The 13,824-nt window shown below is 45.3% G+C and overlaps 1 protein-coding gene across 6 annotated transcripts in view; it reads left to right on the forward strand.

The window, feature by feature from the left end:
* The window catches only part of LOC126292294 (uncharacterized), a 225,027-nt gene that overhangs the window by 184,751 nt on the left and 26,452 nt on the right, over positions 1-13,824 (forward strand). For all 6 annotated transcript variants that reach the window (XR_007552085.1, XR_007552084.1, XR_007552083.1 and 3 more), the window contains exon 3: positions 10,296-10,527. Coding sequence is in view for 2 of the 6 variants with exons in the window: in XM_049986213.1 (XP_049842170.1) it covers positions 10,296-10,527 (232 nt within the window). In the remaining 4 variants the exon portion in view is untranslated. The remainder of the gene's footprint in view (positions 1-10,295; positions 10,528-13,824) is intronic.

A 13,824-nucleotide genomic window follows, 5' to 3' on the forward strand; every position in this document is an offset into this window, starting at 1 on the left:
CGAATCTCACTAACTAAGCGGTAGAAAACGTTAGCAATATTTACAAAACTCATGTTTGGCTTTCAGTATGCCTCTCACTAACTAAGCGGTAGAAAACGTTAGCAATATTTACAAAACTCATGTTTGGCTTTCAGTATGCCTCCAAGGTTTGGGTTGGTTTTACTGTATCTAATCGAGGGATTTGCTTTGAAATGTTAATCAGCCAATCTCGTTCACTGTGCTGAATTCAAATACTTTATTTTTATGGTTCCGTAACTCAGTCGGTAGAAAAAGGATCCCTTATAGGATCACCTTGTTGTCCGACTGGTCTGTCTGTCAGATTGTTAAAAAAATATTTTTCTCAGGTAGGGTTAGACTATCAAGTTGAAATTTATGTCACACGTTAAGGTTAAAATGGCTCTGAGCACTATGGGACTTAACTTCTGAGGTCATCAGTCAACTAGACTTAGAACTACTTAAACCTAACTAACCTAAGGATATGACACACATCAATGCCCGGGGCAGGATTCGAACCTGCGACCGTAGCGGTCGCACGGTTCCAGACTGAAGCGCCTATAACCGCTCGATCACACCGGCTGGGTGCCGTGACCCATTCAGTGTGTCATGTTAGAAAAGTGCGAGTTGGGTTTCATGTGATGGATGTTCTTGAAATCCATGCTGGTTGCCACTGAGAAGGTCATTTTGTTGAAGACATCTCTTTATTTACTATCAAAAACAGTCTTGATCACAAATTGTTTATTCCGGTGACCGGCTTCGATCACAATTGTGGTCATCTTCAGACCAATGAGCAAGAACCTCCTTCTGGTCATTTACCACCAGAAGAAGGTTTTTCTTCATTGGTCTGAAGATGACCACAGTTGTGGTCGAAAACGGTCACCGGAATAAATGTTTGTGATCAAGACTGTTTTTGGTAGTAAATATTAGTAATAACACTGGCCACTGTTTGCTCCCACGATGTATCCGAAAGTAGTAGCTCATTATGTTTGAGCCCAGAATACGTTCTAAGATTCTACAACAAATCGATGTAAAGAACATTCGACGGTAGTTTTGTGGATAAAGTGTGCTTCGTTTCTTGTAGATGGGTTTGACCTGTGACTTATACCAAGAACTGGGCACGGTTTTTCGTTCGAGGGATGTATGATAGATCACAGGTATAAGAAGGGCTAACTCAGTCGCAAATTCAGTTTAGGATCTGACAGAGATTACGTCGAGGCCTGGAGCTTTGTTCAGTTTCAACGATTTCACATGATTCTCAACGCCATTCACACTAATACGTATTTCATTCATCTTGTCCGCGGTACGAAGATAAAATTGGGGCATTTCTCCTGGGATGTCCTTTGCAAAAGAATATTTGAAAATAGAGTGAAGCTTTTCAGTTTCTGCTTTGCTACCCTCAAAATCAGTTCCCGTCGCATTCGCTAAGAACTGGATTCTATCCTTGGTACCACTAACAGCCTTTACATACGATCACTATTTCTTTGGATTTTGTGAAATGTCTTTTGACAGTATCCTGCTACGGTAGTCATTGAAGGCATCACTCATTGCTCTATTGACAGCCAGTCGCTTTTTATTCAGCATGTGTCTATCCATAGCTCTACGCTTTGTTTTACACCTATTCTGCCTGGAGGGCACAAATATTTTTCCCCTGTTCCGCGATTATCTTGTCTCGTCATATAATCTACAGCTCCGTGGAAGAGCCTCATCTGACACATTTTTAGCTTCCTCGCTCCATTCTTTCCAATGGAACACCAACCCACAATCGTGATTTGTTTCTGCCATACCAGTTTACCTACGGCAACATCGACACGTGTTGCACATGACAATTCTTTTACAGTAATCTAAAAAGGACTGCAACACACTTAAACTGTAATAAAGTACTAATCAGTAAATCTTATCTTTCGGTGAATTGTGCCGCTAACTTACAGGCGTCAGGCAGACGAAGAACGACACGATCGAAGTTCATTAAACGTAGGTATTACTATACACGAAGTGAATGAAAAACTATAAAAGGACGATATTTTCTTACAACGCTGTTAAACTAACGCTATCAGGAAATTATTTAAGACTCAGTAATGTATCCAAGACAGCAGTTGAGGGTTATACAGTGAGCAGCACTGGTCGATTTTCATGTAATGTAGGTTTTAAATCACGGAAGACCCGAAACGAGTGGAAGCTCTACAAAGCATGATATTTATAACAACAGTATGTAACAAGACACAATCCGGGAATTATGGTGAGCACTGCACTATGTTCAAAACAACTTGTAATGCTACGCCACTGCTGTTGTTTACTTCGGAGCGCTTCAGTGCGACCGCCAGCAGCGGCTGAGAAATCCCAGTTGGCGGGCTGTGTTTGGTTCCTCTGTCGAGTTCCTCTATAATTTCATTTCTGTGGTAGCACCACCTACCGGCATCCGTTGCGTTCTTGGATAGTTTAATCGGCACAGTCTCTTTGGAAGTTGTTCTTTCCGTATGGGCAATGGGACTGTCAAATAGGCCTATATGAAACAGGACCCTTATTATATCCAGTCTATGTCCCCACTTATATGGCCCTTTCACAAAAGTCTGATTTAAACGTAACCATAATTTAATTGAGAATTTCTGTGTATGCATCTTTAACATGCCTACTTATGTTATTATGAATATATTTGCTATCGTTAACTACTTTGTACACTTTATTCCACAGTTTGTGTCTGGTGATGAAGTTTTTAAACGCGTAATGCTTAACAAAGTATTGTGCAATCAAGACCTTTTTATACTTGAAAGTTGTGCAAAATGTGAATGGTCGCCTACCTCTACCATATCTACATCTACATTTTTACTCCGCAAGCCACCCAACGGTGTGTGGCGGAGGGCACTTGACGTGCCACTGTCATTACCTCCCTTTTCTGTTCCAGTCGCGTATGGTTCGCGGGAAGAACGACTGTCTGAAAGGCTCCGTGCGCGCTCGAATCTCTCTAATTTTACATTCGTGATCTCCTCGGGAGGCATAAGTAGGGGGAAGCAATATATTCGTTATCTCATCCAGAAACGCGCCCTCTTGAAAACTGGACAGCAAGCTACACCGCGATGCAGAGCGCCTGTCTTGCAGAGTCTGCGACTTGAGTTTGCTAAACATCTCCGTAACCCTATCACGCTTACCAAATAACCCTGTGACGAAACGCGCCGCTCTTCTTTGGATCTTCTCTATCTCCTCCGTCAACCCGATCTGGTACGGATCCCACACTGATGAGCAATACTCAAGTATAGGTCGAACGAGTGTTTTGTAAGCCACCTCCCTTGTTGATGGACTACATTTTGTAAGGACTCTTCCAATGAATTTCAACCTGGCACCCGCCTTACCAACAATTAATTTTATATGAGCATTCCACTTCAAATCGTTCCGCATGCATACTCCTAGATATTTTACAGAAGTAACTGCTACCAGTGTTTGCTCCGCTATCATATAATCATACAATAAAGGATCCTTCTTTCTATGTATCCGCAATACATTACATTTGTCTATGTAAAGGGTCAGTTGCCACTCCCTGCACCAAGTGCCTGTCCACTGCAGATCTTCCTGCATTTCGCAGCAATTTTCTAATGGTGCAACTTCTCTGTATACCACAGCATCATCAGCGAAAAGCCGCATGGAACTTCCGACACTATCTACTAGGTCATTTATATATATTGTGAAAAGCAATGGTCCCATAACACTCCCCTGTGGCACTCCAGAGGTTACTTTAACGTCTGTAGACGTCTCTCCATTGATAACAACATGCTGTGTTCTGTTTACTAAAAACTCTTCAATCCAGCCACACAGCTGGTCTCATATTCCGCAGGCTCTTACTTAGTTTATCAGGGGACAGTGCGGAACTGTATGGAACGCCTTCCGGAAGTCAAGGAAAATAGTATCTACCTGGGAGCCTGAAACAAATATTTTCTGGGTTTCATTAACAAATAACGCGAGTTGGGTCTCACACGATCGCTGTTTCCGGAATCCATGTTGGTTCCTAAAGAGTAGATTCTGCGTTTCCAAAAATGACATGACACGCGAGCAAAAAACATGTTCTAAAATTGTACAACAGATCGACGTCAGAGATATAGGTCTATACTTTTGAGCATCTGCTCGATGACCCTTCTTGAAGACTGGGACTACCTGTGCTCTTTTCCAACCATTTGGAACCTTCTGTTCCTCTAGAGACTTGCGGTACACGGCTGTATGGACGATGACATTGTCAAATATGTCTATATGAGCGCCATGTCGCTAATTGCGCGGGCTCTTCCCGCCGAGGTTCGAGTCCTCTCTCAGGCACAGGTGTGTGTGTTGTTCTTAGTATAAGTTAATTTAAGTAGTGCATAAGTCGAGGGACCGATGACTTCAGCAGTTTGGTACCTTAGGAATTCACACACATTTGAACGTTTGAGACGATATGAGACGGGATCTTTGTTATATTCGTTCTATGTCCCCACATTAATGAGCCTTTCATTAAAGTCTGATTTAAATGCAACCATAATTTAATTGAAAATTTCTGTATATGCATCGTTAAAATGCCTATTTATGTTATTATGAATATATTTGCTATCGTTAACCACTTTGTACACTTTATTCCACAGTTTGTGTCTGGTGATGAAGTTTTTAAACGGGTAACGCTTAACAAAGTATTGTACAATCAAGACCTTTTTATATTTGAAAGTTGTGCAAAATGAGAATGGTCGCCTGCCTCTAGCATATATGTATTTCTCCATCAACTAATGTACACTCACAGAAAAAAATCACCAAGAAGGAATTGCGCGACATAAACGAAAGTTGGTAAGTGTGTTTCTACATCTGGATGAAGATTTCTATTCTAATTATGCGACATTAGAAAAAGATGTGAAAGAAGAAATCATTGAAGGGCAAGCGAGAGGTCACTGGAGGGCCGTGAGGAGGTCTGATGTTATTGCGTACGCTTTCACCGCCAGAGTCAGTCGACATAAAAGTCTTCTGGGTATAGTACCGAGTCATAATGTAAAAACTACTGTTGCTGGAGAAAATTTTCTCCAGCAGTAGTAGTTTTTACATTATGACGCGGTACTATACCCAGAAAACTTTTATGTCGAGGTGTGGTGTGCTTTGTTATGAAAGCTGGTCCCGCCTCGGTGCCAGTGATGTTCGTGTGTTGGTTAGGAGGAGACCAGTTCTGGGGCAGCAACCAACCAGTCTGCATGCTAGGCACACTGGAGCCACACCTGAAGTTACGTCTGGGGTGTGGTTCCGTGTGACATCAGGGGCATCCCACACAGGCTGACTCCAAATCTGAACCTTAATCTGGTGATTCGCCCGGTTGTCCTGCCATTATTGAACAGCACTCCATGGGGAGTTTTCCAACACGATAACGCTCACCCACATACCGCTGTTTTAAGCATGTTCTACAGAGTGTCGAAGTGTTGCCTTGGCCTGCTCTGTCGTTATATCTGTCTCCAATCGAGCACATTTGGGACATATGATGCATAAACAGAAATTTTCAATTATGATCATCGAACAACACCAGCGTCATCCACAAACAGCATGAACCGTCCCTGTATTGAGCGATCAAGTGGCAGCCGGTGCCTGCACGACACAATGCATGCACACTTGCTCTCAACACTCTGGCTATTACATCGGTTGAAATGTACCGGAATTTTACATATCCACTAGCGTATCTCTCGTTTATGTTAACCCGTGATATTGCATTGTCAATCCCTTCAATACTTTACCTACACAAATGTTTTCCCGAAATTTCATTTAAAAAGAAACTATCGTCACACTATCATGAGGCTCTGGGCGACTATGGTACCTGTATGGTTACTCTGCAGCGACTGACAAGTGTACGATAGCAAGTACACTACTAACAGATTAGCCGGCCGCTGTGCCCGAGCGGTTGTAGGCGCTTTAGTCTGGAACCACACGACCGCTACGGTCGCAGGTTCGAATCCTGCCTCGGGCGTGGATGTGTGTGATGTCCTTAGGTTCGTTAGGTTTAAGTAGTTCTAAGTTCTAGGGGACTGATGACCTCAGATGTTAAGTCCCACTGTGCTCAGAGCCATTTGAACAATTTTAACTAACAGATTAATAAAAGCTAAGTTACTGGGCCGTGTGTCGGCTCTCGACATAGATACCGCTGTAAAGACAGTTCTGAGTCCTTCCATTCCATCGATATTTGATTCTTTCATATTTATCGTTATGCTGCGTACGATTCTGTGGCTGCGTGTTGCTTCCTGTTAGCCTTGTGTAAGGGAATAAGATATTTGGGGGGGATGGAAGGCTGGTTGCCTAGCGGTGACGAGTCGGTCGGTCGGTTTTTAAAATCGGAAACTGGAGAATGTCGGATGAGACCGCGGTGTGGCGTGGCGGTGGAGAGTTGGCTGTTGTTCCGAGAAGCCGCGTGGTCTATCCTGGAGGTGGGAGACGTGTGGAACGAGTTGACGGAACGAGGCTGTAAGCTCTGGCTGTGGACACCCGGGGGCCACGGCTGTGGTTCCGAGTCACTACTTGGTGGGAACCGAGCGAGGTGGCGCAGCGGCTGGCACAGTGGACTCGCATTCGGGAGGACGACGGTTCAACCCCACGTCCGGCCATCCTGATTTAGGTTTTCCGTGATTTCCCTAAATCGCTCCAAGCAAATGCAGGGATGGTTCCTTTGAAAGGGGTAGCTTACAGTACGCTTGTTCGCCCACTGCTTGAATACTGCTCAGCAGTGTGGGATCCGCCCCAGATAGGGTTGATAGAAGAGATAGAGAAGATTCAACGGAGCGCAGCGCGCTTCGTTACAGGATCATTTAGTAATTGCGAAAGCGTTACGGAGATGATAGATAAAATCCAGTGGAAGACTGCAGGAGAGACCCTCTGTAGCTCGGTACGAGCTTTTGTTAAAGTTTCGAGAACATACCTTCACCGAAGAGTCAAGCAGTATATTGCTCCCTCCTACGTATATCTCGCGAAGAGACCATGAGGATAAAATCAGAGAGATTAGAGCCCACACAGAAGCATACCGACAATCCTTCTCTCCACGTACAATACGAGACTGGAATAGAAGGGAGAACCGATAGAGGTACTCAGGGTACCCTCCGCCACACACCGTCAGGTGGCTTGCGGAGTATGGATGTAGATGTAGATGTAGAAAGGGCACGGCCGACTTCCTTCCCTAATCCGATGAGAACGATGACCTCGCTGTTTGGTCTCTTCCACCAAACAACCCGACCCAACCCAACTTGGTAGGAGCGGCAACGGATGTCTTTAAATTTTCCGTCTGGAGGCGGGAATGACGGACTAGCAACTCGCCTAACCTGAGGGGTGGTATTTCCCCGCCGTGGGTGCAGAGGAGACGAGGGCTCCGGTGACAGAGCGCGTGGCTGCGTGACTGTGCCCGGCTGGGTACGCTGGCGACGTGGACACGGTCATGTGTGAGGAACCTTCGCATCGGAGTTCACCTGCTGTTTCTCTGATGAACTGCAAGTTAAGTTGGTTAAAGGTTTAGATGTTAACTGAATTTAGGTTTGTGCAACCAGTGTCTTCTCTGCCTTGTAGCCTCCTGTGTTCGGGTTTTCTGTCCCTGTCGCCGGTACATTTATAGACAGTGATCTTTTGAGTTCTTATTAGTACTGCTGGGGAGGAAGTGCATTTTTGGGCAGGGATTATGGTTCTTGATTTGATTCCTCCTCCTCCCCTGGCCTTGCGTGAGGTTGACGTGACTGTTGAATGTGAGGCGTTGTGGGTCTGTTAGTCCGCTTCTAGCCTGAGCATCCTTCGGTCGGTTAATTATTTCTATCCCAGGACATTTTAATGGCAGGACATGGTATTAAAGTTGTTAGTTATTGTAAAATGTTAAATGGTTGTAGTTTACTCTGATTGTTTTTGGCCACAGTTTAAAAAGATTAAGTTTGCCTTTCATTGGTGGGTTTTTTAAAATGACGTGGCTTTCAAATTGTTACTTATTGTAAAAGGTGAATGACTGTATCTGTACTTTGTTTTAATCTACTTGGCGTCCTTTGAAAATGCTAGTTCTGCGTCCCTGTTAGCTATCCCTTGTAATTTAATATCTTGTTGTACCAAAGTTTAAAAGAAGTGGCTCCCTACATGTTCGGTGGCGAAGTTGTATGCATCTTGGTGTTTTTGTTTTATTACTTGGAAAGTTTTAATTTTGTTATTAAATGGTTTATCAAAGTCTGTTTAAGTAAAATGGCTTGGTTATTAACGGTAAAGTTTTTAATTTCATTACTTGGAAAATATTGATTTGTTATCAAATGTTCATCAAAGCCGGTTTTAAGTAATATGGCTTGGCCCTTAACTGTAAAGTAAATTGCTGCTAGCTTTTTTGGGACTGTTCCGGGTCAAGTGGTAAAGAAATGACTTTTAATGGTTGAAGTAATCAATAAAGAAATCGTAAATTGCAACCAACTAATTTTGGCCCGTTTCCCAACTGGGGGTTTTCCTTGATTAATCGTAATACCCTCCAAAGCTAAATTGGTGATCCCTTGCTGCCTCAGAACATGTCCTACCAACCTATCCCTTCTTCTAGTCAAGTTGTGCCACAAACTCATCTTCTCCCCAATTCTATTCAATACCTCCTCATTACTTATGTGATCTACCCATCTAATCTTCAGCATTCTTCTGTAGCACCAAATTTCGAAAGCTTCTATTCTCTTCTTGTCCAAACTATTTATCATCCATGTTTCACTTCCATACATGGCTACACTACATGCAAATACTTTCAGAGTCACTTGAGTACAAATGACAGCTCTTCCAATGCACTGCCCTTTTATACCTCACGTACACAACACTGCCGCCATCTTTATACACTACTGGCCATTAAAATTGCTACACCAAGAAGAAATGCAGATGATAAACGGGTATTCATTGGACAAATAAATTATACAACAACTGACATGTGATTACATTTTCACGCAATTTGGGTGCATAGATCCTGAGAAATCAGTACCCAGAACAACCGCCTCTGGCTGTAATAACGGCCTTTATACGCCTCAGCATTGAGTCAAACAGAGCTTGGATGGCGTGTACAGGTACAGCTGCCCATGCAGCTACAACACGATACAACTGTTCATCAAGAGTAGTAACTGGCGTATTGTGAGGAGCCAGTTGCTTGGCCAGCATTGACCAGACGTTTTCAATTGGCGAGAGATCTGGAGAATCTGCTGGCCAGGGCAGCAGTCGAACATGTTCTATATGCACAAAGGCCCGTACAGGCCTGAACCATACGGTCGTGCATTATCCTGCTGAAATGTATGGTTTCGCAGGGATCGAACGAAGGGTAGAGCCACGCGTCGTAAAACATCTGAAATGTAACGTCCACTGTTCAAACTGCCGTCAATGCGAAAAGAGGTGACCGAGACCTGTAACCAATGGCACCCCATACCATCACGCCGAATGACGAATACACGCTTCCAATGTGCGTTCACCGCGATGTCGCCAAACACGGATACGACCATCATGATGCTGTAAACAGAACCTGGATTCATCCGAAAAAAATGACGTTTTGCCATTCGTGCACCCAGGTTCGTCGTTGAGTACACCATCGCAGGCGTTCAAGTCTGTGATGCAGCGTCAAGGGTAAACGCATCCAGGATCATCGAGCTGATAGTCCTTGCTGCTGCAAACGTCGTCGAACTGTTCGTGCAGATGGTTGTTGTCTTGAAGACGTCCCCATCTGTTGATTTAGGGATCGAAACGTGGCTGCAAGATCCGTTACAGCCATGCGGATAAGATGCCTGTCATCTCGACTGCTTGTGATACGAGTCAGTTGGGGTCCAACACGGCGTTCCGTATTACCCTCCTGAACCCACCGATTCGATATTCTGCTAAGTCATTGGATCTCGACCAAAGCGAGCATCAATGCCGCGATACGATAAACCCCATTCACGATATGCTACAATCTGACCTTTATCAAAGTCGGAAACGTGATGGTACGCATTTCTCCTCCTTACACGCGGCATCACAGCAATGTTTCACCAGGCAACGCCGGTCAACTGTTGATTGTGTATGAGAAATCTGTTGGATACTTTACTCATGTCAGCACGTTGCAGATGTCTGCACCGGCGCCAGCCGTGTGTGAATGCTCTGAAAAGCTAATCATTTGCATATCACAGCATCTTCTTCCTGTCGTTTAAATTTCTCGTCTGTAGCACGTCATCTTCGTGGTGTAGCAGTTTCAATGGCCAGTGGTGTTTGTCCATTTTGGTCTTCCATGACTTTTGTCAGCTCAGTGTATTTTCATGTATAAACTTAGTTGTAATCTGAATTTGAAACGAGACAGGCAGCTCACGACGGGTGTGTGGCAGGTGCTGGACCACGTGACCCCCATCTTCCTGCGGGACGAGCCCCTGTCGCACAGCTTCCCGCCGTGCACCACGGGCAGGAGGGAGCGCGACTTCCGGCAGTATGCCATGGAGCAGCTGCGCTCCGGACTCTCCGTGATGGCCACAGACGGACCCGGGGGGCCCGTCGTTGGCTCCTGCCTCAACCGGCCCTTCTCCAAGCACTACCTGGTGACCGCCTGCGAGCAGCAGCCCGGTGAGTCATCCCAACACCGCCGTACTCCGAGCCCTGGCCTATGCAATTAATTGGATGTCATGTACACTGAAGAGCCGAAGAAACTGATACACCTGCCTGATATCTTGTAGTGCCCGCGCGATCATGCAGAAGTGCCCCAACAGGACCTGGCATGGACTTCACTAATGTCAGAAGTAGTGCTGGAGGGAAATGAGACCACGAATCCTGCAGGGGTGTCCATAAATCCGTGAGGGGGTGGAGATCTCTTCTGAGCAGCACGCTGGAAGGCATCACAGATATGCTCAATAATGTGATTCCTCAGTTTCTCCCGGCGTATTTGTTGCTCGAACAGTCCACGGGTATACTGCCGGTTCATAGTGTCCAACGGGTACCAATGTGATGCGGGACCTTAGCAAATTGCGGCACAATCAGCTCACTACGACAACTCTTCAGGAATGCAAGAGCACTCAGCAAACGGCATCTTCGGTGGCGCAGCTTGTCGAGTTTCTTCATGCTGCGATTCATCTCCTCCCGCTAAAAGTATATGATGTGATTCTTCAGTTTCTCCCGGCGTATTTGTTGCTCGAACAGTCCACAGGTACACTGCCGGTTCATAGTGTGCGTTGGACTGTATACCAGTGGACTGTTCGATGCTCAATAATGTTCATATCTTGAGAGCCTGGTGGCCACTGGAAGTGTTCAAACTCAGAAGAGTGGTCCTGGAGCCGCTTCGTAGTAATTCGGGACGTGTGGGGTGTTGCATTGTCCTGTTACAGTTGCCCACGTCCGTCGGAATGCACAATGGACATGAATGAATCCAGGTGATCAGACAGAATGCTTACGTATGTGTCACCTGTCAGAGTCGTATCTAGATGTGTCAGGGGTCCCATATCGCTCCAAGTGCACACGCTTCACACCATTACAGCACTTCCAACAGCTTGAATAATCCCCCGCTTTCAGGCACGGTCCATGGATTCTTGAGGTTGTCTCCATACCCCTACACGTCAATCCACCTGCTACAGGCAACTTTTTTCAAGTTAATAACATTCTAATTTTTGTGTTGATGGACCCAGGTGACGCGTAAAAGTTTGTGTCATGCTGTTATCAAGGGTACACGAGTGGTCCTTCGGCTCCAACATCACATATCGCTGATATTTCGTTGAATGGTTCGCACGCTGACACTTGTTGATGGCCCAGCATTGAAATCTGCAGCGGCTGCCCGTGTGACCGAGCGGTTCTAGGCGCTTCAGTCTGTAACCGCACGACCGCTACGGTGGCGCGTTCGAATCCTGCTTCGAGTCTGGATGTGTGTGATATCCTTAGGTTAGTTAGGTTCAAGTAATTCTAAGTTCTAAGTAGGGGAATGATGACCTCAGATATTAAGTCCCATAGTGGTCAGAGCCATTTGAAGCACTTGTTATCTCCAGCAATTTGCGGAAGGGTTGCACTTGTGTCACGTTCAAAGATTCTTTTCAGTCGTCGTTGGTCTCGTTGTTGCAGGATTTTTTTCCGGCCACAGCGATGTCGGAGATGTGATGTTTTACCAGATTCCTGATACGGTACACTCATGAAATGGTCGTTTGGGATAATCCCCACTTCATCGCTGCCTCGGAGATGCTGTGTCCCATCGTTCGTGCGCCGAATACAACACCACGTTCAAACTGACTTAAGTCTTGGTACCCTGCCGTTGTAGCAGCAGTAACCTATCTAACCACTGCGCCAGACACTTGTCTTACATAGGCCTTGCCGACCGCAGCGCCGTATTGTGCCTGTTTACATACCTCTGTATTCGAGTAGGCATGCCTATACCAGTTTCTTTGGCGCTTCAGTGTACATGTACAGAGAAACGAATGATTATAGCTTTCTTTGGCGCTTCAGTGTACATGTACAGAGAAACGAATGATTATAGCTTCAGAAAAATTGAATAATTTATTCAATAGAAAAACTGAGCAAGTCGCTAACGCACTGGTGCACCTCTTTCCTGTATGGAAGCAGTCATGCGCCTTGGCGCTTTTCGACAGAGTTGCTGGATGTCTTCCTTAGGCATGGAGTGGCAAATTCTGTCCATTTGGCGCGTTATTTCGTCAAACGCCGGCTGTGCTTCCAGGGTCCTGCGCATAATGCTCCAAACGTTCTCAGTTTTGGAGGTATCCGAAGACCTTCCTGGCCAAGGAAGCCTTTGACGAGCGCCAAGACAAGCAGTAGCAACTCTCGCAGTGCGTGGGCGGCTATGGCTTTGCTGAAGTGTAAGCTGGAAAAAGTGCCTTGACTTTTCGAAGAAATTTTAAATTCCTTAAACATACTGAAGCTTTCATTAAAACACATCTTAAAAGATCAAGGTTATACGAATGTAGAACCCGTTAGCTGTTATTCGCGGCTCGCCATAATTATTCTACCAAAACCAGTCAGAATTTACAGTCCAGCTAGAATCTTTCGAAGGCATGCTTCAAAATAATTGTCATCGCCCTGAGTGGCGCTTAAAAAATATTAGCGCAACTACAATAAGTGAGACAGCAAATGAACACTTTAAAACAGTACAGTAAACAAATCACGTAATGAAACACGGGGTGGTTGTTCTGCTACCTCAGACCGTACATTAAATGTCTAAGTATTTTATTGCAGTGTTGTTTCATAGAAAATTTGCAATAAGCGTCTCTTATGCGACTGCATAATATATATTGAGAATCCTGAATCCTCTCTTCTGTCATTCCCATTCATTTTTAAAGGTTTGTGGCGGTAGATAGCTAGGCTATCTCTTTCTGTGCAAACAACCCCACTGGACCTGTCAACATCGTACACACAAGGAACAAACAGCGAGAGATAAACGATTGTGCCGAATTGAAGGGGAGATGAGCCGGCCAAAAATGCCACGGTGCAGTTCAAATTCAAATGGCTCTAAGCACTTAATATCTGAGGTCATCAGTCCCCTAGAACTTGGAACTACTTCAACCTAACTAACCTAAGGACATCACACACATCCATGCCCCAGGCAGGATTCGAACCTGCGACCGTAGCAGCAGCGCGGTTCCGGACTGAAGCGCCTGTAACCGCTCGGCCACAGCGCCCCGCACACAGCGCAATACAAACGAAATGTCGCGAAGGGAGCGATCAGCGCAGGGACAGGTGTGTGCAATCACCCCACATGAAGTTCGGCACGCCTTGTCTGGCTCTGCTTCAGAGGATCGAAGAAGCTTAGTGCCGAATTGTATGCTTCAGTATGTTTAGAAGAAGTCTCTGTTAAGTCGCAAAGGACAACAGAAAACGGCGCATTATTCTTCATCATTGCAATGCCACTTAGAAGCAGTATGACAAACAAAT

The sequence above is a fragment of the Schistocerca gregaria genome, chromosome 9, assembly GCF_023897955.1.
Source record: "Schistocerca gregaria isolate iqSchGreg1 chromosome 9, iqSchGreg1.2, whole genome shotgun sequence".
Classification (NCBI taxonomy): domain Eukaryota; kingdom Metazoa; phylum Arthropoda; class Insecta; order Orthoptera; family Acrididae; genus Schistocerca; species Schistocerca gregaria.